This window comes from Paralichthys olivaceus, chromosome 19, assembly GCF_024713975.1.
Source record: "Paralichthys olivaceus isolate ysfri-2021 chromosome 19, ASM2471397v2, whole genome shotgun sequence".
In the NCBI taxonomy this organism is placed as follows: Eukaryota; Metazoa; Chordata; class Actinopteri; order Pleuronectiformes; family Paralichthyidae; genus Paralichthys; species Paralichthys olivaceus.
Window position 1 is genome coordinate 5,830,210 of NC_091111.1, and position 26,082 is coordinate 5,856,291.

At 40.9% G+C, this 26,082-nt stretch overlaps 1 protein-coding gene across 16 annotated transcripts in view; it reads left to right on the forward strand.

Moving 5' to 3' along the window:
* Nucleotides 1-1,162: 1,162 nt before the first annotated feature.
* Nucleotides 1,163-26,082, forward strand: part of LOC109632577 (centrosomal protein of 128 kDa) — a 62,663-nt gene continuing 37,743 nt past the window's right edge. For 13 of the 16 annotated variants that reach the window (XR_011239245.1, XR_011239249.1, XR_011239250.1 and 10 more), the window contains exons 1-17: nucleotides 1,164-1,942; nucleotides 2,107-2,193; nucleotides 3,816-3,948; nucleotides 4,234-4,355; nucleotides 4,621-4,712; nucleotides 5,975-6,047; nucleotides 6,594-6,716; nucleotides 9,561-9,641; nucleotides 9,806-9,880; nucleotides 10,017-10,164; nucleotides 11,308-11,438; nucleotides 12,718-12,789; nucleotides 13,097-13,282; nucleotides 15,936-16,124; nucleotides 16,456-16,875; nucleotides 18,574-18,738; nucleotides 20,368-20,517. Coding sequence is in view for 2 of the 16 variants with exons in the window: in XM_069514508.1 (XP_069370609.1) it covers nucleotides 1,781-1,942; nucleotides 2,107-2,193; nucleotides 3,816-3,948; nucleotides 4,234-4,355; nucleotides 4,621-4,712; nucleotides 5,975-6,047; nucleotides 6,594-6,716; nucleotides 9,561-9,641; nucleotides 9,806-9,880; nucleotides 10,017-10,164; nucleotides 11,308-11,438; nucleotides 12,718-12,789; nucleotides 13,097-13,282; nucleotides 15,936-16,124; nucleotides 16,456-16,875; nucleotides 18,574-18,738; nucleotides 20,368-20,517 (2,409 nt within the window). In the remaining 14 variants the exon portion in view is untranslated. Of the gene's footprint in view, nucleotides 1,943-2,106; nucleotides 2,194-3,815; nucleotides 3,949-4,233; nucleotides 4,356-4,620; nucleotides 4,713-5,974; nucleotides 6,048-6,593; nucleotides 6,717-9,560; nucleotides 9,642-9,805; nucleotides 9,881-10,016; nucleotides 10,165-11,307; nucleotides 11,439-12,717; nucleotides 12,790-13,096; nucleotides 13,283-15,935; nucleotides 16,125-16,455; nucleotides 16,876-18,573; nucleotides 18,739-20,367; nucleotides 20,518-26,082 lie in introns of all 16 variants that reach the window. The other 3 variants (XR_011239256.1, XM_020091938.2, XR_011239258.1) reach the window with 3 other exon arrangements.

Sequence of the window (26,082 nt, forward strand, 5' to 3'; positions counted from 1 at the left end):
TTTGCTGAAGGTATAGGTTAATGCTTGTTTGATGTATAAGGTTTTGCTTAGAGGTTACTTTAAGTGTTTTGGATACAGGGAATTGCTGCCTCAACGCAAAACACACACAATAAAAACATTAAATAGGGCACATGTGCAAAACATTAGCTTGTGCAAATACAAGTTGCCTGGTAATCCCTGAGAGCCTGCTCAATTCAGCTGCTGCAACCGTGTTTCTGTCTGTCCATATTCACATCGATGAGTTTAACTGGCAGAGGGATGAATGAGTGTTTTTACCGGTTGTGTTTGCACAGAGGGATTCTGCACCTCTATCTAAGTGTAAGGTTTTATGTTGACTTCCCTCCCTTTTAATAATTGTATTGAAAAAATGGCACTGGCAACAATACTAATACTAAAGAGGACTACTAAACCAGAAGTGTGAACACCTTTAATTGTGTGTTTTGTCTCTTTCTCTATTCTTGTATGTGTATATCTATCTGTATATATTATTTGCTGTGTATCAGTCTCACATTCTTTATCATTATCTTTTCTTTCTTACCTGCCTGGGGACAACAGATGTAAATGAGCATCTTTACTAACTCTGGCATATTTACATCTTCTACGTTTTACTAATGTTCACCAATATGCTTCGTCCCAATCAAATGAATAAAGATATTATTTTCTTTTCAACTCTTGAGCCATGTGTTTTATCCTAACCCTTTATTCTTCGTATTAAAATAAACTCTGTCATGTACATTGATTGTACGGTTCACTATATTTCATGAACGTATTTCTATATGATCACTATGATTTTCTTTACTCCTATATATTTATTTATTCTGTATTATCCTGGCCTGTAAAATGCACACTATTAGTAAACTATAAAGTGAATAGTCACAAGACTTATAATTGATATACTTGACTTTTCTTTTCTTTCTTTTTATTGTGACTTTTCTTTTCTTTCTTTTTAGTGTGACTTTTCTTTCCTTTCTTTTTAGTGTGACTTTTCTTTCCTTTCTTTTTAGTGTGACTTTTCTTTCCTTTCTTTTTAGTATGACTTTCCTTTCCTTTTTTCGAACAGAAGCGGCAGCAGTGGCGCAAACACACAACTTTGGACAATGTAGTTCGGAGGTAATCAATTCCTCCACTGCTCCACTGTGAGCGTCCTACAGTTCCCGGCATCCTTCGCGGTCCCCGGGCTGTGTTGTGTTCCTGCTCAGACGCGGCTAGTTCAAGTTGCCATAGCGCAGTGAAGCTGCTCTTCTGTTAGCTCACAGGCAACACGCGACAAAAACAAACGTCCTCTTTGGAAATTATCGATACGACAGCAAGTCTCTCCTCTGTTTCTTTGAGCTGTGGACACGAGCAGTGCTCTGTAGCTTCGCTGTTTGCTTTCCGAGCTAAATAAGTGAGCTAACGTGGGTTAGCTAGCTAGCGCTCCAGCAGTGGATGCCACTTGTTGCTAACCAGGAGGAGCATCAGTCACAACAATGGCTGGGATTGATTGGGAGGGGACCGTTGTGAGCTGCAGGGTTGTTTTAGTCACATAGTTTCATTCTTGTCTTCCTCTGGTTGTTCAATTGACGATGACTGAGCTACCGGGTCTGTTTGCTGTGATAAAGATTCATATCTTACAGAAAGTTCACAACCGTCCCACCGTGGTCGTTAATCTGATTAACGTCACTGTAAACAATTGGCGTTTTGCGCTGACGAAGCTAGTGGTAGATCACAAATAGACCCATTATCCCAGTCAGGCGTTTTTGTTTTGTCGCCACTCCTGCAAAATTGCCAAACCCAAACTATGGACACCTCCAGCAGTTCGGATTCGTACGACAGGACGCGGGGGCACAGGCCTCGGGGTCGTGACGCCCACCGCAGACCCGGCCGGGACAGGGGCAGTGCCAGTGGTGATCGGGCAACAGACATATGCGAGAAGATCGACACCCTGGCCAACACGTTACAGGTGCTGCATCTGCATGTCCACATTTCATTCTTCTAAATCTAACACAGAGCATGTGCGGATTTGTAATCTTACCACAAAGTCAAGTGGTTGTGCTCAAACTTTCAGTGGCAGTACAATAGCTTCCTCCTGCACATAACTCATTCATATGTTTATTTATCTGGCAGGGCACCAGTAGAAACCTGACCAAAGTTGACCGGATGCTGGGCCAGTACAGGGATCATACAGACGATCATGCTGAAGCCATGGCACTGGTGAGATACCTGTTATATTATCTATGTATTTATACGTGTTCTTTTATGTGTGTACTTACATATGTTCTATTATTTATGTATTTACACGTGTTCTTTTATGTGTGTATTTACATCCTAAAGGTGCAGTTTGTTTGATATTGGTTTTTCCACAGCACACATGGCCATTCTCCAATTTCATTTGCATGTTGCTGAACCAATAGAAGTCTTATATTAATACCAATTTAACATATTTTGAACAAAATGGAATAAGCTTAAGGAAACTTAAGTTAAAATGTCACTTTCTCCAGCAGAGGAGTCTGGCTGCAATGCTGGAAAACGGATAGATGTGTCAGTGTGATGTGTTTGGCAGTTTCATAAATCCACATCTTCAGTGCATTGCAATAACACTTCTGGGATATTCTATTCCAATCTGAATACCTAGTAGTAAGTCTTTTTCCTGGCTCAAAATGAGGCAGAGGTGGTAGCATCCTGATCATGTGTGTGCACGTGTATGTGCACCGTGCCTTCAACCGACTCAACACAATCAAATACAGTCAAACTAGGATATTTAAATATTCTGCCTCTTAATGTGTTGATAAAATCTTCAGTGACAGCGTTCAACCATATGTAACAGTCACATTTTACGGGTTTTCCAGTTTGTAAATGAAAGCAAAGGCTTTTATGTTATATTCATCTTCACCTACACTGCAAGAGGGTCCCTGTGAATAGTAAAACAGTTTAAAATAAGAAAACATTACATTTTATATGAATTGATTGAAAACAACTTTGTTATTAGCTAACTCTGTAAATTGGTACATTAGCCTTTATGATGTATTTTAATGTTGAACCTTTATTTCCAAAAAATAAATTATGCTGTTAAATAGTGGCATTATCATCACTCTAACATTGGCTTTGTGTTAATAAACTCTTTATGACTTGGTGACTTAAACCTCATCCTGTCTTGACCTTTGTAACCCTCTCCATCACCGGCAACCTCTACGTCTTGTGGTTGTGCACTACTTTATTCCTGATCAATTTCCAGCAACTCATCAACTTGCCTGTAGTAAATGCTTATTGTATGAGTAATTTCTGCAAAGTTGAAAGCATTTTAATTGTGGGATGCAGTGCCAATTTATACCCCCGAAAATATTAAGAAAGTATTTGAGAAACAACAATATTAAAATGTCACAAAATATCAGGGCAACTGACACATTCCTGCTGTTGTTAAAAAAACAGCTCTTGATACATCACCACCACATCAACATAATGCTGCAAGAAATTTACAAGTGGAAAATCCAAGGGCAACGCTTATAAGAAAATGATATTTTCCATGAAGGCACCCGTCAAAGGGTTTTGCCAAGAGCTGGAGGTGGCATGAAATTTGCTGGAGGTGGCAGCCTCATGATTCTTCGCAGGAAAAACCCTGCTTGTTATATTACTGAGATTATCTCTGTCAGTAATCAAATTTTATATTCAGTTCTCCGTATTCAGTTTTCATTTTCTCTCACTTTTTAATTTCTTTTACACGCTCTCCTCTACCTCTCCTCCTCCATTACCATCTGCAGGGCTGTGATTTTATTTAGGAGCTGTTCTCTCTGTCTTCTTGGTTTGTTAATGATGTGTCCCTGTTTTTCATGCAAAAGCTCAGGGAAAACCTGGAGGAGTCGATCAGTCAGCTGCAGACACAGAGGCTGAGTAGAACCAATGGTGCTCGGAGTGTTTCGGCTTCGGCCTCTACCCTGCATACCAGTGACCTGGAGGCTTGTTCAGGGTCAGGTATGGAGCAATGGAAAGGCTTTTGCTGACTTTTGTTTGTGGGGTTTTGTTTGGTTACCAATTTTTGAAATTGACTAGCCTGTGAAAGGTGTTACACCTGTTTTATCATATTGTTCCCCAAAATAAACACTTTATAATACCTGTATGTCTGTGATATCCTGCAAATATGTTTATTTTATTGTTATATTTTATTAGTTAAATGCACCTTTCAGTGGTAGCTGCTGTAATTTCGCCATGCTTCATTGTGTGATGACATTAAAGGCATTCTATTCTATTCTATATCAGAAGGCCAGCGTTTCTACCCTACCTCTCCACTGAGAGCCCACTACACAGGCCCTGCAGCAAGCAGGAAGAGGTCTCAGTCTGCCGGTGTTCGCTTCAAGGATGCCAGTCGGACAGGAGATGATGTAAGCAACGCCGACAGACCAACCACTAATCCCTGCTGCTTGTTACCTCACATCTTTTCAGAAAGTTGACACAAGAGGAAAAGCTGAAAATATTAGCTATACTAATCTTCACAAGGAAAAGGGAGCTTAATAACACCTCAAATCAGATGTTGTTTATTTTGTTATAAATGTGTATCTCTGTAAATGCAGTCATATCTGTCTCTGCTCTGCTTTACTCGTGTTTTGAGTTGTTTATACAATGTGTATGTGTCTGTCTCTCACACAGATTCATACTTTACACAAATCCCTGAGGGATCTACATAGTGACCAGCAGAGACTGTCTGATGACCTGGATAGAGAAATCCTCAGGAGGAACAGGTATCTGTGATGAAGGAGAAAGCCTGAACATTAAAAACTGTAGAATATATATTTTTTGTTTCCACACAGCAAAGTGGGTAATACACAAGTGAATTCGCCAGTTGTTTTTATTTTATCAGACTAGGTGGTTATGGCTGAATACAGCATCAAAAAAGTGGTTTCAAGTAGAATAAACAGTCTAGATGTTAGTCACAGGAAAAATAAATGTCCCAATATTTTTGCCAATTTGTCACAGTCATATTTAAAAAGCTTCATCGCAGACATCTAATGGAAATGCACTGTAAAAATGTTTTCTCTTGACTTTTTTTGTTTAATGTCTTCACAATGACATTTCAAAAGAGGCTCATTTTTACAGAGGAAACTGATAAATCAGTGTTCAAATGCTATGTATCTCTTAAAGTTTAGTTCCTCTCAGTGTAGTACTAAAACAAAACAATTCACTTATACATTTACACATTCCAACATTACCTGCCATTTTCATATAAATTACATAACATGAATACCGATGGCCATCCCTTTTTTGATTTTACAAATCAGTAGCCATCATCATCCAATAATATAACTCATTAGTTTTATACAGTTTCATTAGTTGTTCTTCATAAATGTTCTTAAATTCAATACCATTTGAGCCACATTTAGTATTATTGTTCTAAGTTTATAAAAATAAATAGTGCAACATCATTGTTCTACAGTCTTACGTTGACATTTAAGAATAAGACTTTACTCATTTAATTCATGCTGATTTTATTCTAACACACAAAGTGTCAGTGGACTGATACGCAGTCTCTTCTTTACACCTGCTCACAGATTTACCACAATATTTTCTTTGCTCACTCGTGGTTTTGCTTCCGTCTGCACTGTTGCAGGTCATTGATCTTATACTTTTCTTATTCACTGTACATGAATAGTTTTCACTTGAGATTTGAAAAGAAATACATTGACTTTGGTTCTTTGAAATCTCCTTCATGAGAAAATGATGAAAGGATTGTGGGAAACCTAAAGAGATACAACTGCAAAAGTCAAAGGCGGCAGATCTTTCTTTGAACATGTATTGAAATATATCAAAAACCCCTTTCCAGGGCATTTGACAAGACCAAATTGATCCACCGCTTTATTTCATCATCTGAAGCTGTATATTAACTTTTATTCACGGCACATGTTGATCAATGATGTTCTGGAATAGGATTTTTCAAAACGGCTGAGAACTCTCCTGTGTAAATATCTTCAGTCTCTTTATTGTTTGTTTATTGTATTTTTCCGAGGTCTGATATTGACACCAGGCGGGCGATGGAGAGCCTCACAGGGCACATGACAACATCCCAGAGACAAGACTCAGTGAGTTGTGGCTTTTTATTTCATTACCAGTACTTCAAGTTTGTCTTCCAGCTCTCACAAGAGAAGTGGATGCATCATGAATTTAAGGAGAGTTCATCACAGTTATTAATGGATGAAAGCTGCCATACAAAATGTGAAGTATGCATGTGTTTTTCCTTTTCTGAATACAAGACAGCTAAGGACAAATGGCTCTCTTTATTTAACTCTAACTTCATAAAATCTATCAGTATAATTTCCAGTCACATGGCTCCTTACTGCACCATCACTGCTGCGACAAATCAAATGACAGCCAGCATGTTTAATATGTTTTATCTTGTTGTGTATTTGGATGTGACAAGATAAAGTTATTAACTGTTATACAGGAAGATGTGATGCTTCCTGATTAGACAGCACATTTTTGCATGTCAAATAAAATACTTTGAGTCACTTCTAAAAGATATTTTTGTCACCCACCCTTTTAATTTCCTGTTCTCTCATTTTTCACATCATACTGCCATTCCCTGATGTTTCTGTGACCCGAGGCTTCCTCCATCTGACTGTCTACAGGTATCGTCTCGCGTGGAGCGGCGTCTGCAGGAACTGGAGAGAGAGATACACAGCGAGGAGAGGAGCGCGGAAAGTGAAAGGCGGCCCGAGCAGCGGGTGGGCATATCCGATGAGCTGCAGGAGGTGACACTCCACCTTCACTCATCTGCTGAGATCCCTCCATCCCTCACCTCCCTGTTGACACTCATGTTCTTTCGTATCGAAAAGTGAAGCCAAAAACAAAACAAAAAAAGAGAACTTGCAGACATCAAAAGACACAAAGAAGCATAAAGGACAAGTTTACAACAAATTAGGCTAAACATCACTAAGTAGTGCAAAGCTTTAGTTTGATAAGAACACACGAGTCATCCCTCCCACTGTCCAGAAATAAATCCAAAATATCCCAGATGCAAACTCTGCCATCTGGCGCCAAATAATTTGGAGTTAGAGTCTGCTAGGTAGCGAGCAGGGATGGAGGTTATCTATCTACATTTTCCCTTTTTAGTTTGGTCTATGTCCTATCATGGAGCAGGTGGGGTTTATTACTTATACTGCAGCCGGCCATGAGCAGGAGATCACAGAATTTTAGCTTTACTTGTGGGGAGCAGTCATGTTGTGCATCTTTATATACAGTCCATGGCATACACACATACCCTCATAAAAAGAGAAATACAACAGGCATGCTTGTCAAGCAAACATCCCACACCACATATGGAATTCAGTCTTTAATACACTTAAGAAAAGACAGAATAATTCAGTTATCATCTTGGAACTGTTGTCCATCCAAAAGCCACATCTCCAACTTTCTACAGAAAGTATGTTCGGTTGTTAGGTTTCTCAAATTAGTTGAAGAATTCAAGCCAAGTGATGCCTGCGAAGTATGATTTTACCAACTGCTCTGCTTGGAGTGTGGTTATCTTTAAAAGTTCAGTGAAAGTGGAAGCAGACTTTTGTTTAGGACCTTCAAAGCTGAACGCATTTTGTGTTTTAAGGGTCATTCCACAGGTCTGAGACGACCCGTCAAGAAATACGTAATATGAAGGAGAATCATTGCATTCATAAATAATCTTACTCTTAGTCGCTCATACTAAACACCTTCAATGAAATTGAAATTTAGCCTTCATATCAGCATTGTAAGGTTGTTGTTCTATTCATGGAGTTCCCCAGAGGCCGATTTTAGATGATCCTCCGATTTTTTTGTTTCATATCATCACAGTGTCAAAATACATTTTCTAATACTAATACTCATACTAATACTAATACGTCACTCTGTTGTCTTACATGGGAATTATGCTAGTTAAATGGTGAAAGCTCAAAATCAAAATCTGGCCATAGACACGATAGTAACAGTGAACTGCACCACTGGCTTCAGACCAGGTTTTTGTTGGTCAAAAGTACAGTCGCTATCCACTGCCTCGTCATAGCTTGGTGCCAACAGTGCACCTGACAACACTTACTTTTCAGCCACACATGCCCATCGAAGCTCAGATGCAAGCACACTTTCTCTTGAAGCAAAATGGACGCTCAACAGGAAAGTGACAACAGTGTGGATCTGACACTTAGGTCTTGCTCCTGCCACATTGTGTAAGATATGGGTCCTGAGTTGTTTTTCACCATGATGATAAATTAAACATACAGTAAAGGGAAAGAGAGTCACACAGTACTAATAAAATGAATAAATTCCTGTTGGTTGTTCTTGAGTAATAATACAGACCATTGACCTTTGCACAATTTATGAAACTTCAGTTGGCTGCCAAGTCAAGTAAAGAAGGGTTAAAATGCATGTTTGATGGTGCTAAAAAAATGATTACGTAACATTTCCAAGAGATCTCTGTTACTCTTCACTTCAGAGAAGATGCCGACTAAAACCGCTAACTTGTTGTGATTAATAATCTTCCACACAATTAAGAATCGTGCTACTTGTATTGTAGAAGTGTAATGCACTGTCTTACTGACGGGTTTCCTCTTAATGTACCTCCGTCTGCTGTTGTTTGTTCCCGCTGTGTCGCTGAGCCCTCCTGCTCCTATAAAACTCACCGAGGGAATCATTTTTAAGCAGTGCAATTGTAACTTCTCTGTATTTCATGTGAGTCGTGTTTTTTTTGTCACGTATTAGTCTAAAAGCAGTAATAGCTGAGAGAGCTCTGTCATTACGTGCACTTTAGTGGAGTAGACTCACAGCTAGGTGCACTCACTGGATGTGCACATTCAGTAAAGAACACATAGTCTTGTTTTTTATTTTCTTCTTTCTATTTCTCATATCATACATCATCAACGTGATGTTATTTCACTAAAATAATCAAACCATCCATATGTTGGTTACTGGTGTGGACAGTGTTTTTATAAAAACTAATCAATGTGTTGACATCACTCTTAATTTTTCATGTCTGCTGCAGTTCATTATTCGACCACAGAGGGGCACTGTGTAGCTTCATTCAGACTGATACTCTTGTTGAGCGAGACTTTTTTCACGCACGCGTACACACACACACACACACTGTGTAATGATAGTAGCTACCAATTCATTTGCATCCCTCTCCTCTGTAGTGCCCTAATGGGACACCAGCAGGGCCTGGGGCGATGGGAAATAATGCATTTGTCCAAAAATTAAGGGTAAATAAACAAGCATGAGGAAATGAAGAGGAAAATAATCTCTTTTACTACTAAAGAGCAGGAGAGGAGGGAGAGCAGAGGGCACATTTATTCCCCACCGATGGGCCCCGCTGTGATGTGAATCAAATAGATGATGAGTCACTTGGGTAGCGGTTATTGCTAGCAGCCGGCAATTCATCACCACAGCCTGCTCAGAAGAGTTGGATCGAGTGGGAGCTAAGCTCTTGTACACATCCACCATGATGCCAGTCTCTTGTTCCAAGAAGACGAGATACTATGATGCAACTGTACCTCTCACGTTGTTTTTACAGTACTCATACATGCTTTTATAATAACTCACTGTGCCCTGGTTGTGATGTGGCTTGTCTTTTGTAGACAATAGGAAGACGACAAGTTCAAGCCCACGAGAGAGACGAGGCCATGACAGCCAGGTTATTGAAAGCAGAGAAGGAAAAGGTGAATGAATGAATTTTGTCGTTAAGGAATGTTTGTATATGAAAGTAGAAATCCTCTGATTTATATTCAACTGAATGTATATAGAGACACCACACCTCCTGCTTACTCCCCATGAGTTAAACACCTGTTATTTGTGTATTGTTCTCACATGCTTGTTACCTCAGATGGAGCAGGATCTGGAGAGAGCTAGAAGACTATTAGAACAGTCCGAGGACAGCAGAGAGTCACTCGTTCAACAGGTTTGTTTGTTGATACTGTACCTATATGTAGATGTACAGTAAACCCCTGTAAGACAATTAAATTAGTCACAAAGACTTTTAAGACACTGTCTGTGTTGTGGTTCCAGTCAGGTGTGTTTTTCTGTGTGGTCTCCAGGTGGAGGACATGCGAGATGAGCTGCTGAGGATAAGTAAGGAGAAGACTGAGCTTCAGAGGGCGCGGCTGGATACTCCTCAGCCCACTGCTCAAACACATGGCAACCACACTGACAGGGAGGAGGGAAGAGGTGGACAGCGAGGGCCAGGTACTGAAATTATGTCTGAGCTCTGGAGTTTAGCAAAGGAGCATAAACAGGACAGCGTGGAATGGGATGTGTAGGTGAGATCGACAATTGGAAATATATATATGGCAACTCTGTATCCAATAGGATTTTTTTTTTTTTTATCAATTTCCCCTTCAAAAATGTACAGACAGTGCACACACATTGCCAAAAGCTGGATCAATATACCTCTCATAAGAGTGGATGAGTGACAGTCGGAAGGGAGAGACCTGAGATCAGAAACAGGGCCAGCAAAGGTACAGACAGTAGAAGGACATGTGGAGTGTTGGTAAGAGGACAGAAAATTGATTGAAATATGTCACAAAAAGATACGCGAAAAACAGTGTCAATCTTATGACCCTATTGGGGGAGAAAATTGAGATTGTTTTGATGTATTCAAGAAAAATTTGTTTTTATGTGTTTTTGCAATGATATGACCTAAGGGCATTAAATGACCTGAAAAGGAAGAAATGTAACTGAGGCTTGATATTTTATTTTACAGTTTAACTATAAACTTTATTATATTTAACTAAAAATGATAAGAAGACACAAATACAACCAAATATATAGACCTAAATCATTTTATTTCAAGTAGAATTAAAATATAAATGCACACTTTTCTGCAATGTCTATTGTGTAAAAAATATTTTAGCCTATTATATATTTATATAGCCTATGACAGACATATCTGCATTAATATTTGCAGATATGTCTGTCATAGGCTCATTTCAGCCGGATTTTATCGACAAACAGATAAATTGGTTGGGCTCTAATCACCATTTTTGCTTGTTATCGCTTCATTTATTTATTCTGTTTACATCTATCAACTCTTGGTCTGCCCTTGGTGAAGTGATCGTGCATATCAGTTAGTTAGATAATTCAGTGAAGTTAATAAATGGTTCAATTTTAAAATCCAAAATCTTTCTTACTCAAAAAATGGTGTTTTTACTTTATTTCTTTTGAAGAATACTATATATTTCATCCTCTTGCTCCCTTATCCATCACTTTCCTCCAGGTTGTTGTTCTATTGTGCTCTTTTCTCAACCTGCTGTAATCAGTTTGATTATGTATCTGGGTTTGTGTGTGTGTCTGTGTTGTTTACACGTATGTATGTGTTTCATTATTTAGACTTAGAAAAAGAAGTTGCAGAGTTGCGGGTTCAGCTGTGCAAGGCCTCTGTTCTCCGTGAGGTCGAGGAACTGAAGAGGGCTTTGGACCATAAGGAGAAGGAGAGGGTCCAACTCAGCTTACAAATTGAGGTGTGTGTTTTCGTTTGTGTCAGAGAAATTGTGTGGTAATCATAAAATGACAAGAGCTCGCAACACCAGTGGTTCAGAGAAGGCTTTGCATGTGTTTCCTCACTCATTCATTTCGCTGTTGTTCCACTGTACTCCAAAGAATAAAGGGAAACATTTAGGATCTCTCAGCTGGAGTGCGAATGAACACGACACGGAATGCGTTTGACTTTTGCCATGACGGTGGCCCCACCCTGAGCAGGGTTGTTTCAGTTTGTAGGTTGCCTCTCATCCGTGGTTGTATCCTCCGCCAACTCCATGCCACTTGATCCTCTTAAAATCGTCAGATGAAGTGACAGTTGGAATATGAGATCAGAAGTCAACCGACAGTCATTTATCCTCCTCAAACTGGTACAATGTGTCACTTCCATCACTGTAATGAGACAAAGAAAAAAAATCTAGAAAATCACGTCCCCTTGCTTAGCAGGGCTATTTGAGGCCATGGGGTATCGATAAAATGTTAGTGGGAATCGCTGCACTTTAAGCTCTGGCACATTCCTCTAATCTCTGATGTTTCTTCTCTGAAAATGTGTTTCAACTCCCACACTTCCCCTATTGCCGAGTAGGTGTTGAAAGATGAGGTGGGTGTTTGCGTGTATCACCTGGGGCATCTCTTATGGTTTTTATGTCGAGATCAAAATAGGTGTCGGAAATCTCTCATTTTAACGGTAAATGAGCAAAATTGAAGTATAATGAGGGGAATGGGCTAGAAGATTAAATTTCTCAGTGACTGAATTTATATACAGTTTAATAGGTCTATGACTAATCAGGCTATGACTAATTATTCCTAACAGACAGACCTGTTCAGTATAAGCACCTAAACGATACTGCGGTAACCTTATTTGCCCTCAACTGCAATCTAACTGGAAACTTCGAAGTGATTGTGACTTTCTTGTGGATATGACGGTAATCCAGTGCAGCTCTCGTCTCAGACTACTTTTCAGACCAGCATGGCAGATAATCCAATTGTAAGAATGTAAACACAGTCTCAACCTTCTTTTGCCCTCACCATCTTTTTTTTCCTGCTGTGCTCCTCTTCGCCTGCTACATCCACCTTTAACTGTTGCTTCCTTTCTTTCACATCAAATGCCTTTTTCTTAATTTTTCTAACTTCCTTTCCCTTAAACACACTCCTGCATTGTCTCCCTTTCTATTGCTTTTCTGTCTTTTTTTCTTCCATTAGCCGCAGCACAATTACAAGGACACGCACACATCCTTGACCTTCCTCTTTTCTCTATTCCAGGAACTGTCATCAGAACTGGCGCGGCGGGAGCAGCAGCAGCTACGAATGCTGGAACAGTTGAGGCAGATGCAGGTATTTTGTTTGGTTACTGTTTCACTTTGCAATTCATCTGCCGCTGGTAATTTTTATCTAGGACTCCAAACAAGTGGTGCTTTTTCTAATGGTAATTTAAATTCGAAGCATGCTGCGTTCAGTGGCTTACTTGGGTCACAACTTCACAAAATTACACATTAAAGAATCGAAAAACTAAAGTTGCAATTAATTAGATCCCGCAGAGTTAGGCCCATGAGACATTTTAGGATCCACCCCATGGTTAGAAACCCTGATTCAGATTATAAAGAGTGAATATACACTTTATTCAAAAATTCATCCCTTTCAGAGCCGAGAGCAGACAGAGAGGAGGGAGATGGAGGCATTACTCCAGGAGAGCACAAGGAGCAGAGATGAATTGAAGACCAGGGCCCAGGAGGCTGTGCGCCAGTGGAGGGCAAAGTGCAAGAGAATGCAGAAGGAGCTGGAGGAGGCAAAGGCCCAGGTGCAATTCCATACTGACAAGGCCTCGCAGGTTGGTTGTGAAGCATTCATTACCCACATTTTGACACCACAGCCTGCTGAAGCAGCTGTGACTGAGTACCTGCTGATCTTTATAATGTTAGCGGTCTGTCCACAGTGAAAATATCCATTCTGGGATAAATATACTGGTAACTTCTTGTGACCTACTCTGTTTCTCATCTGTTAATTTAGCTCCAGTTTGTGTAGGAAACAGAAAGCCTGCGTTATAGAGGTATGACGTTTGATAGCAGTCAGGGTGTTAGGAATATAATAAATTATGCTACTGAGTTGGAAAATGCAGGAGCCAGTGTTTTTTGAGCTTGACCCATACAAGACATGAAAATTCAGGATGTCTCAGTCACTGCTGCTGCTTCTTCTGTTTGACTCTTTCTTTGTCTAGTCTCCTTGATTTTTGTGCCTTTTTAAAGCATTTTTTAGCATCTATGAATGTCCCTCACATATTTATGTCTTCTTTTAAAACTAAATTCACTGCGACAGTGAGATGGACAAAGAAACTGACATTATTCTGGTTATAAGGCATCAATATTCATGATGTATGAGGAAGTTGATGGTGAAACCTCTAAACAGCCTGCATGAAAAATTTCCCAACACACCGGACATCACACAATAAAAAAACAATGCATATGATAACAGACATTCAGAACTGTGATTAGGATTGTACATTAGCTACAGTTGAACTATGTTTCCAGTACTTCCCATTTATTAACTAGACTGTGGCAGCCCTCCATTTTCTAATTTGTCCAGCCACAGTTTCATAATGAACCAAAACATTTTTAAACTTCTCAAAATGCCATGAGATATCTCAACTTGTTAAATAGCAATGGCATTTGCAGTGCTATTAGCAGTGCTGTTTGCCACCTGCTTATTCTACCATTTTGGCTGCAGTTGTGGCAACAATGCATTTTTTTCTCTCACACAAACTCATCTTTCACTCTTTAGTCTGTCTACCTGTCACTTAGATTCTGATGCACTGCAGTGTGTCCTTCATGCACTTGCCTGTGAACCCTTATTACTGCCATAGATTAAATACATTTCATCATAACCAATCTCTTAGCAGTCAGCTCTCTGTTTTACAAAATACAGCAAAATATATTGGGTTGACACTGTTGAGTTCCTGCAGCACAAATACGGGTCATCTCGTCTCATCAGCATCAGGCAGCTCTGTCTCAAACATTCCGGCTGCTGCTGCCGCTGGCTGGACCTGCAGCGAACCTTCTGGCTGCACAGCGAGCAACTACTGTGGCTCTGACTCCCTGTGTTGCATTTTCTTAGCAGCGGACTCTGGCCTATTCGTGCTTGACTGCTTTGACTTTGACAGCACGTTCTGAAAAGTGAGGTGATCGATATTGTCTGTACTGAAATGCATTTCTCATCTCCAGTACTGGACTGATGTCGAGTGCCACCTCGGGCAGTGAAGAGAAAGTAAAATTTATCTTAGCCAAACTCACCCTGTAGTTCTGTACCATACTAATGTCAGAATACATTGGTGGATGATGGAAGGTCACGACAACTATATAAGTGATGGACAGAATTTTGAGAAATTATAGACACTACACCACAGAAACCACTCTGTTGCTCAGCTGTCACATTTCAAACTCTTTTCGCAGCTCTGTGTTTCTAAGCTGTTGCTTTCCTTACAATATGGAGATACCATACAAGATTACTATGGCTCTCTAGTCAGTCATGATATAAATACATATCCTTTGCAGTCTATATTTAACGTCACATTCAGCTTTCTAACGATGAAGAGAAAGTAGCAGGTTTTTAAGGAAATAATGGCACTTAGAGCTACTGAACACTCTTTAATACCCGTTAAATAACACACTATGTATTAAAAATGTGAGCCACGTTATGGAGGTTTGTATTAAAGTTGTTATTCAACCTAAACAAAGCAAACAGGCTGGATATTTGTGCATGCCTTTCTCTGTTCATTTTAATTCAGACTTTGTTTTGTTTGTCTTTATAGCGCAGAGGGCTTTGTATCAAAGTCAGATTAAAACTCTTGAATAATGTATTTGTACAAACATGAAGTGGAGTAGTCAGAGTACCTTCGCCTGCTATGTTACAGCGGTTGTGCATGGTTGAATAATTAATAGCTGACTATTATTGTTAGCTTGAAAGTCACCTCCCAGTGATTTCCATCCCATTTGAACTGAGTGAGTCACCTCTAAACTTGTAGTCAGCAGCCTCACGCCTCGCAGACAGACAGACAGACAGAATCCCACCTGGCACACTCAACGTGACGTGAATTCATTACAAAATCATTTCTGCCCCCTTAATGAATTAGGGGAGAGAATCAAGTGCTCAATTAAATGATTAGGTTCTGAGCTACAGCAAAGTCTTTGCAAATTCCAGTCAAAGCCAGAGTATTAGAAGCAATCTGCTTTGAACAGACCTGACCATTGTCCCTTATCAGGGAGCTGAGTGCTAGCGTTTTCCTATCAGTGCAAGAGCTGGTTCTGCATATGTTTCTCTCCCTCTCTCTCCCTCTGTCACTCTTTCTCTTGCTCTCATCATTATTGTTAGAGCTCCTCTTTGTACACCATCTTCCTCCTCCTCTTCATTTGTCATTTTTCATTTCCCTTCTATCCCTCTCACACACCCCCTCTCCCCCGCTCTTGTACTCTCTCTTTTTCTCCCTCCAGGCAGCCAGGGAAAAGGAGAGCTCTCAGGCCCAGCTAAAGGCGCTGAGCCAGCATACTGAGGCAGCCCGCAGGGAGCTCGCTGAAATTCTAGGCCGCTTGGCTCAGCGAGAGGAAGAACTCCACCGCAAGGACGTGGAGCTGTCCGAGACCCGCCAGCGGCAGTTGTCACTGGAGCAGGAAATGCGGGAGGTGTGGGGTTGAATATCCAGAAATAGACATTTCTCTTGCAGATCACCAGGGACACAAAAAACTGCTTTATTTCACTCATAGGTTCATAGACAGTGTGTCAGGTTTTTACTGCATAATTTGTTTCTTCTTATTTTTACTTTTGAATCCATCAGAGCATCTGCAAGACCAGTATACCATTGAATCAAACGCAATCACTATAGTCAGCAAGCACTGAAGTTACATTTCGCCAAGATATATATTAACTTCACAATGCTTGTTTTATGGCTACAGTTACATTAGCATTCTTGTACAAATCCCTGTCTAAACAGTCTAAAACTGTTTGTAATCCTAGGTAAGGGAGGCCTCAGCTGCCCTGGAAGAAGAGACTCGGCGTCAGTCTGCCATCCAAACAAGACTAAAGGAAGAGAACCAGAGGCTGGAGGAACGAGCCGACACCCAAGCACGCCGCTTTCAAAGAGACCAGGACAAGCAGGAAGAGCTCCAGGCCGCCCTCAAGCACATGACCTCCGCTCATGCCCAGCAAGCTCAGCGGTTAGCTGAGGATGAGAGGACCAGGAAGGAACTCCAGAAGGGAGCATCAGAACTACAGGCTAAGCTGACAGCAATGCAGGAGGAGCGGGCGGCACTGGTGCAACAGCTGCAGCTCGAGAGAGAGGTGCATCAGAAGGAAGTGGACAACATGAAGGCAATGATGGAAGACGGCAGGATAAAGAAGCATCGTGAAATGCAGGCACACCTGAAGGAGGTTAAGGTCGGTGCCTTTAATCAATGAAATGTACAGTTGAAGAAGCAGTTTATTATTTCAATACAAGTCTCTTGCTCTGTACAGTAATGTGTAGCTGTAAGTAGGTATTGTTACATTGGACAAAGCCATTTAAGCATTTTCCCCGGATTCCAGTTTTTATGTTAAGCCAAGCTTACTGGCTTCAGACTACATTTTTAGCATACAGATTTAAGACTGCTATCAATCTTTAAATCAAAAAAATATAAAAGCGTATGTTCAAAAATATTGATCAATACTTTAAAACTTGTAAAAAGTCCTGCTGATCTTTGGATATTGTATCAGATGCATTATACATTCTTAGTTTTTCAAATCTCTGGAGATTTCAAGGTCATAAGCCAACCAGAGATTTATTTTCTTCACACCTTGGCATGGATCACAGAGTGTCACACTCTAATTGACATTTAGAGGATATCACCAGCACGTGCCTCAAATTCAGCACAGGGTTACATGCCTCAGCCACTAAACATCTGGCATATTTCCGACTCAGCGAGACAGACAAAATTCTCATTTAGAGCAATTTTCCTCATTGGCCAGGGCTCTGTCCTCTGAGTGCGGGTGAATCAAGGATAGCTGAGCTCTTAATAGTGTGTGGTGCCCCGTGGATCCTCGCGGCCGTTCCAAAGCTCCAAGCGTGAATATTAAAGAATCCCGATATCAGGCCTCAGAAGTCTCATCGAGGCAGCGCGGGAGATCAGGGAGTCCTCTTGATTTACTCCCACACCACCCTACCCCCATGATGAGTCCTCATGGGTACATTGTTTCTTAAGGGGCATGGTCTTCTCTGATATGGTTGAGTTTAGCCCATTAGCTGCGCTGAATGGCATTAATATCTGACATAGCTCAGAGTAATGGTTTCATATGCGAGTGCAGTGAGGACAAGGGCGTTTGCTAGAGTGTTTTTAAGTACTAGCCCACAGGTGCAGCAGATGTCTCTAAGAAGCCCGCCTGGTATTCATTGAGCACAGCCAGAAGCTTATATTACAATTTTGATACTGTCGACTGTCAGAAAAAGCTTAAAATAGTCTTATTTTGTCGTCCTTGTCTTCTCACTCTTGATTTCTCCTCCATTTTATCTTCCCTCTCTCTGTCTTAAGCCCTCTCTTACTTCCTCCTTTGAGTTCTAATTTTCCATTTTCCATTCGTTTTTCTTTCCCCACTCCAAACAGTTCTGATTTTACTTTTTTTTCTTTGTTTATGTCACTCCTGATACTCCTGATACTCTGTCATTATTGTTCATTCCAACCTTACTGTATTTTGAGTTGTGTAATAATGCACATAAAATAAAACTCTAATGTCTGAAGTGGGTTTGTCCTTGTAAGCTGGAGACATGCATTAAGGACAATGGCATTTAACCACCTTCTAATGCCATATACATGATGTTCTCTATTTGTGCAGCACAGGATGTTATGTGTCAGACGTGAATTAAGGTTAGAGCCTGCTGGGTAATTTATTGTATTTATGACTCACAGACCAGCACTAATGCCTTCTTTGAAAACTTCTTTGCACCATTTCCTCGCATTTTCTGTTTATTTCCGTGCCTGAAAATCACAAAGATACAAACTGCATTCTGCTTAAAGTTAAAAATTTTGGAGCAGATAGGCCACATTATTATCTAAAGTTATTGCCTGTGTATCGTGGCCTTTGACACATCTGCTCTCTATCTAGGCAGATGCAGCGTCAGACAAGGAGCTGTGTGGGGCGCTACGCATCAAGTTGGACAGGATGAAGGATGAGTGTGATAAGCTGGCAGCGCAACTTTACACAAAAGACGAGGCACACGTACTTCTCCTCAGAAAGTACCAACTACTCAAAGAGGAACTGGATGATAGAGTAAGGCCTGACTCCTTCACTGTGTTTTCAAACATAAAAGTAAAACTTGTATCATATCCATTGTTATGTCAGTGGAATATGTAGCCCATTAGGTTATGAAATATGTGTTCCATTTGTATTTGTGACACAAAGTCTTTGAAACAAAAGAAAGTTTTAATGTGTCATCAGCAGCTACATGTACAGGTTTCACATTTTAAGTGTTAAAGTCCTTGGAAATTCTTTAGAATGCTGTTCTGGGAAAAAAGCTAAGTTATCTTTGTTATCTAGCTACGAGCAGTGACTCCAGTTGCAGCACACACACATTTGTGACAGAAATGAGGTACGAAGTAAAGGGCTGCTCGCCTCCAGAGTTTCCTGACGGCATAGACCATAGTCGTCCCAAGCCGTTTGAACCGCTGGGACAGGCGGTTGTCTCAGCCAGTGCTTCAAAGAGTGTGTATGTGAGAGAGGCAGCCAAGGGGCGGGAGAGGATGGAGGAAGTCTCTAAAACATAGACAGTGCGGTGGCTCAGGGGTTTAGTGTCAGCATTTGAAAGTGAGCACGGCTTTCCAGATTCCTACTCAAGAGTAGACGCTGCGAGCCTGCCTTTTCAAATATATATAAATGTCATGAGGTAGAGACGTCCCGAATGGTTTACTTTATGTAAACTTTGGCCCTGCAAGTTCCAAGACAGTTTGATACATTAGGTGTAAGAGCTCTGTTTAACCCAAACATTTACAATTTACAACCAGCATATATGTATTTAATCACAGAACAGTCTTACAATTTAGTTTCCAGTTTATAAAAATCACTTATGCAGTATAATTTTTAACATAATGCATCTCGAAGGCAGACATTTATTTTCTTTCTTTTTTCTTTTTAAACAAATCACCAGAACAAAATGACTCTCTCATCCGTAATAGGAAGCAAACAAACATCACAAAGACATTGCTTCCCTTCCATTCTTACATCGACATCTTGGATATCTGTTTGGGACACGTGATCATATAAACCCAAGAATGACTCGAAAGGTTAAGTGGTGCCAAATCAGCACTATTTTTAAAGGGACTTCATCAATACTTCCCCAGGTGTTTTACACCAGCAGATGAAGTACCTCTCTGACAGGTCCCTGATAAGTCGTATGGGGCATTTGGAGGGTGATCAATGTATTGATTTGAAATTGGTTGAATGGAGCATAAGGGACTCTTATTAATGTAACGTGGGTGGTTTATTATCCCAGGGACAGGATAACGATCCACGGTCACTGGGCAGCACTGATCAGTTGCCTGTGCCTCCGACTTATCGATTGACTGTGTCCTGGTCGAGATCCTGAAACTATCGACAGTGCCGGCCAGAGGAAACTGAACTAGATATGTTTGTGTGAGAGGAAACTGAATTGACTCTCCAATGCCTGAAGTTGTCTGTCTGTCTTTCTGCATCTGTATTATTGAGTAAGCAGTAATAACTAGCAATGGATTTTGTAATTAGCAAACCTGGGTGTGCTTACTCTAGACACCCACAGGAAATCTACTGTAAATAAATGTTGTTATTCTGTCTAGTCATTCTGTCTAGTCATTCTAAAAGTCAAGTAATATAACTAAATATACTGGTTTAATTTGCATCCACTCAGCTCTCTGCCATCGTCCACAGGTCCGGTCAGGTGACCAGAGACAAGCTTCAGAACTGGAGGAGAAGTTGCTGCGGATGGAAGCGGAACAAGAAACAATCCTTACCTCAATGGGAGAGGAACTAGACACAGCCTGCCGCAGCCTAGCGAGGAATGGTGAAGACAAACTACAGGTATTTCATTTCATTACATACAATTTTATTCTATTTAATTTTGTGGTTGATGGTTTTTTTGGCCACTGTGGAGAAGAAGGCTGGAAAATAAGTTCACAGAAACCCAACACTGATACCATTGACTTGTTAATGAACTTATTCAAACTTCTTACACCTCCAGCAAATACACAGCAACATGAACATCCATCGGAGTTGTGAGATAGTGGTCTATTGTTGACTTGCTATTAAGCTGTAGTGTTCCATCAACTCAACAGAAATCTAGCTGCATCATTAACTAACTTAGTCCCAAATCAGACCTGTTGTTTTAACATCCAATGTGAGTGATCCGATCACAAGTGGTGAGCTTTAAGTACATGTCTGAACACCCAAATGTACTCTCAATACGACTTAAGATCAGATCTCTCAGACCACATTTAGAGTTTGTCTGGGACACGTGGTCACATTCTTTAAGATGTTTGGATGCAAATCTGTCCTGGGACACATATGAAGGACTGCCTACTCAGCTGATGTCCTCTGACCCACTACAGTTTTAGGGTTAGGACATTTTTACGAATCTCAGTGTCCATCCATCGTTTTGTTTGTTGCCAGTGCCACCGACAAAAAATCAGCGTAACGACTGTTATTTTTCCAGCTCGTGGTGACACACACACACACACACACACACACACACACACACACACACACACACACACACACACACAGGTCTGAACAGGGCCGTAGATGGTCACTTGTTTACTTGATAGTTCATTCTGGGCGAGTAGTGTGCACTTATACTTTTCAGCTGGAAAAAATGTGGATTCCTACGATTCCAGTATAGTAAGGGTTAATGAGAATATGTTTGGGCCAGAGAGCCAAAGCTAATAGCTGCATTAAGCTTCAGTTTGGTGTTAAATCTGAGTGGGTATTTAATTTTAATTTGTCATTTCCATAATTAAACTCTTAAGTGGGCAATCTTTTGAGACAGTGAAGTGAAGCCATAGTAGAGGAGAAGCAGCAGAAACTAACCGGGAACTACTTTGTCTGGTGTTGAGTGTCCAACATGTTAAGTGTCTGTAAGCCCCTCTGCTCACCCAGCCAGTCCTGGCCAAATAATATGCAAACATTCCTTCTATGTAGGCCTGGTCCGATAATCAATTAATCAATTAATCGCACGATAAATTAAAATGAACTCGATAATTTTGCCGGCCTCGATATATCGCCATGTGCATGCTTGTTTGTTTTCTTCGTCTCTCGCCTCCAAGCAGGCTGGATGACAAGAGGGTTCACTCTGTGCTCGGTCGCAGCACCTGGGGGCGTTGGTTGCGGAATGAACGGAGTGAACCCTCCTGTCAGTCATCCAGCCTGTTTGTCTCTTTGGGGGGAGGCGGGGCCGCTAGCATTAGCCACACATGCTACACACACAGAGTGCAGTGAGTGAGCGTCGTGCGGAGCAACGCGAGGAGAAAAGATGATTGCAAAGCCAAACGCCACAGCCCCGGTGTGGGAAGGTTTCGGCTCCAAACCGAATGAGCAAGGTGAGCCCGTCAACACGGTCGAGCCAGTTCAAAAGTGGTGGCAACAAAAAAAAAGGCAACACAACAAAGTTGCATGCCCACCTGAAGCATCACCAGCCGACCCAGTTTAACCAGCTGGGGAAACAAAGTGCAGCTCGATGCAGAGCCTTCGTCCCGACAGTCAACACTCACTGAGGCGTTTGGTCGACAAAGTCAATATAAACGGAACAGCGCAAAATGGTGTGCGCTCACAGAAAGTGAAGTTCGCTACATCGCTAAAGGTAAAAAACACAGAGAAATAAAAGTTTATTGTATTTGAAAGGGTGTGCATTATTATTATATATTATCATGTTGACAATAATATCGTTTATCGGAAATAATTCGTGTGACAATATATCGTCCAGCAAAATTAGTTCCATCATCCCAGGCCTACTTCTATGTAACACACACACATGCATGCACCCTCCTGAAGGAATACTTATCTCACACACTGTACTGTGTGTATGTGGTGGGATGAAGGCTGCATAATGGACACCTGTACTGACGATTGAAAATATTTTCATCTCAGTGGGAGAATATTGTTGGTTCTTTTTATGCGGTGAAGATGAAATTGCAGAACAAAAATCAGGATATGATTTTCCCAATCTGCAGAGACATGTTTCTGCAGGAAGATTAGTTTAAATAGATGTTTCTGTTTGCACAGTCGGACAGAATTAGAAGTGCTTTGTCCCCTGGTAGTAGAATGTTTTTGCTATTTTGTTTTGTTCCTGTAATTGCAAATCTTTGAGTATAGTACATTATAATGTAAAATCATGCTTCAGTTGACTTTAGGTAACTGTGCTGCTGTACATTCAAATAAATAATGTGTCCTTGTTTTGACCATGACTTTGAATCATGGCAAAACATCCCCTGGAATTACCTTTCTAATCTCAGTGTGCCCTGTTCTCCTCTTGTCCTCGCCTGGGGCTAATTAATGGGTCAAAGTTTACTATTCCAACGATTACTATTCTTATTTGTGTTGTTTTTGTATTCTGGGTATGTGGTTGTGTCGTTACGAATATTTCTTGTGTCTTTTGGATCATAGACCTGTGATTAAATAAGGTCTATGATAAAATACTTATTATGCACAGTAAAGTTTCTACACTTTATGCATGTTGCCTTCTGAAAATACCCACTTCTTTACACACTAATAAATGCACATTTACTCCCCCAACTTTGCTTGAAACTTGTTTTCCTCTGCTGCTCCAGGCTAATGAACCCAGGCAGCTCTTATCTGCTCTTATAGATTTCCCAATCTGGTCCAGCAGTGCAACAGCCAGACATGCGAGCCAACGCCTCGCCTGATCTGTAATCTGTCATGTTGAAAAGAAGTCAAACTTGCTAGCGATTGGCCTAATGGGTGGAATCATTAACAGTTAACGGGGGTATTAGGTTTCATTTACCTTGTGATGCTCTTCTTCCTTATTTCTCTTTAGAGGCATCAATGCAAGAAGTTGCAAAGCAGTGCAGCACCAGTTCAAAGTAAAAAATTATTAAGATCAGTGCTCTGTCATACGAGATATTAAGACAGGGAATTTACTGCATGTTGGTAAATCAGATTGAAAGACTTCTTTCCAGCAAGTCAAAGAAGATGAGTGCGGTTCCATAACGAATAGAATGGGCTGTTTACTTGGCCTGCGATAATGCTGGCTGTAGCCTTCTTTCGGAAAGTGTTGAAGTGACATGCAGTAATTATAAAAGTAAAGACCAGCTTCTAGACTTGCAGAACCCTGAACTTGCACCACCGCAGCTTTAGTCCAAGTTCAGTGAAGCTCGACTCAATATGCAGAAGCCCAAACTGGGGAATCAGTTGTCATTGCCATTGTTGTGAACACGCTTACAGCAACAACCACATACAGACAGACAGAGATTTCTAGAATTATTAGATAGATAATATACATCCATCTATCCACCCATACATAAATACATACACTCACACACTTATCCTTTGAGTTTTCGAAGGGGGACCGGGAGCCAATCCCAGCTGACATTGGGCAAGAGGTGCCATACACTCTGGACAGGTCACAAGTTTTATCACAGACTCCAATTAACAGAACCCCAAACCGCATGTCTTTGGACTGTGGGAGGAAGCCAGAGTAACCTGAAGAAAACTCAGGCGAACCCTGGGGGAACATGCAAACCCCACACAGAAAGACCCAGGCAGGTCTGGGTTTTCAAGAGTGCCCTCTGAAAGTGAGCAGAGGACTGCAAATAGTTAACCTAGATAGATAATACAAATGACTTTATTGAAGAAACAAATATTTTCTTTGACATGTATTTTTAATGTAAGTGCTTAGCCTTTTTGCACCTTCTCTTAGGATACCTTGCTGTACCCGTCTATCGTATCTCAGTTGTGACCTACTTCTGTTGCACAACTGTTTCTCCTGGGCATGGCTGGCTCTAACAAGTGCACACAATGTAATGGCAGAGATCTGTCTTTGAATCCAGCCTGGGACATTTGTCATTTTATATTGTTTCTCTTTGGATCGTTTCTGTCTCTGTTCTCTTTAAGCTGTTTGATGAAGTGAAATGCCTCAGTGAAAATATCTATCTCCTGTGTCCTCTCCACCTGCTGTTAGTTGTAACATCTCTGCTTTTTGCTTCTCTCTAAACTCTGCTATCTTCAACATTTTCACAGCGTGAGGTGAAGCAAACAAACTGTAACCAAAGACACACAGTCACAGATTTACTCTAATTCTGAAAGAGACACATGAACCACGCAGGCACACATTTAAATTAGCAGTGGCATTTCGGAAAATCGGATTTCTCGGCATTGCTGCTGAGAAAATAGTGGCATTTCCTTCACTTCAACCTCACAGACAACACTTTTAACTCGCAGCCTACTTGCTTTTTTTCAGCAGTTTCACCTCCTTTTTGTCTGCTACCACACCGAGCCACCTTTGAAGGCTCTGGAAAGAATAAAGGGAGAGTGAGCAAGAGGCATAGAGGCAGGTTTTATCCTCCCACACCGCTGCACACTCTGCCATGCGGTTGCACACTCCCAGACACGGGAACTTCAGCACAGCAGTACTCCATTGCTGCCGTACTTTGAGCTGCCTCTGCAACAACTTGGGAAATTTGTTTTTGCTTGGATCTGGATTTGAGTGACGGGTTTAAAATTTTGCTTGACACCAGAGCAGTGATGATGTTGTTTACCATGGCACAGGACAGAAAGGGTTGGTGGGGGGGGGGATCCTGCTGTCTGCTCTCAGTGTCGGCTGATCATGTATAAACACCTTGCCACAAAGGTGTACTTGAAAAACAGATGCACTTTTTCGTAAACTTTGTACATGGCTGTGTGCGAGTTTGTGCACATGGACTGTGTGCGTCTGATGATCCCTTGACTTTTCCTGTAGTGCCACCTGCAAGGCAGAATTATCACTTAGTCTGTGAAATACCTCAACATCTACCAGATGGATTGGTACAACATTTTTTCAGACATTTCCAGATGATGAGTCGTAAATAGTTTTGGTTGTCCCCTAACTTTTCCTCCCGTGCTGGTATGAGGCTCACATTTGTAATTTTGACTGAAATGTCTAGAATGATTGGATTGTTAGAACATTTGGTGCAGACGTTTATGTTTCCATCAGGATGAATTGGAATAATTGATGATCTGTTTATTTTAATTTCAAGTCACTATTAGGTCACCATTTATTGTCTGTCAATTTTAATACGTTTTATGATAGTAGGTTAAACTAAAATGAACAAGGTAAACATCTGCTTATCTTCAGTATGTTAACATTATCTTGATGTGAGTGCTAATGTGCCTTGACACTGTTTCCTAAACGAGATATATTGTGCTTTTCCCCTTTCTTTTAGTGTATTGTATAGATTATAACCTCCCAACAAAGGTTATGTTTTTATTGGTTTGTTTGTCACATGACATGTGACATCACCAGTATTTGCATATTGCACACCTAGCGGCTGGTTCTGGCCGCCCCCTGACAAAGACATTTCCTGAATGCGGTTAACCAGTCATAACAGAATGGACCAGCTGGCCAATCAAAGCAGATTGGGCTTAAAGGGATAGTTC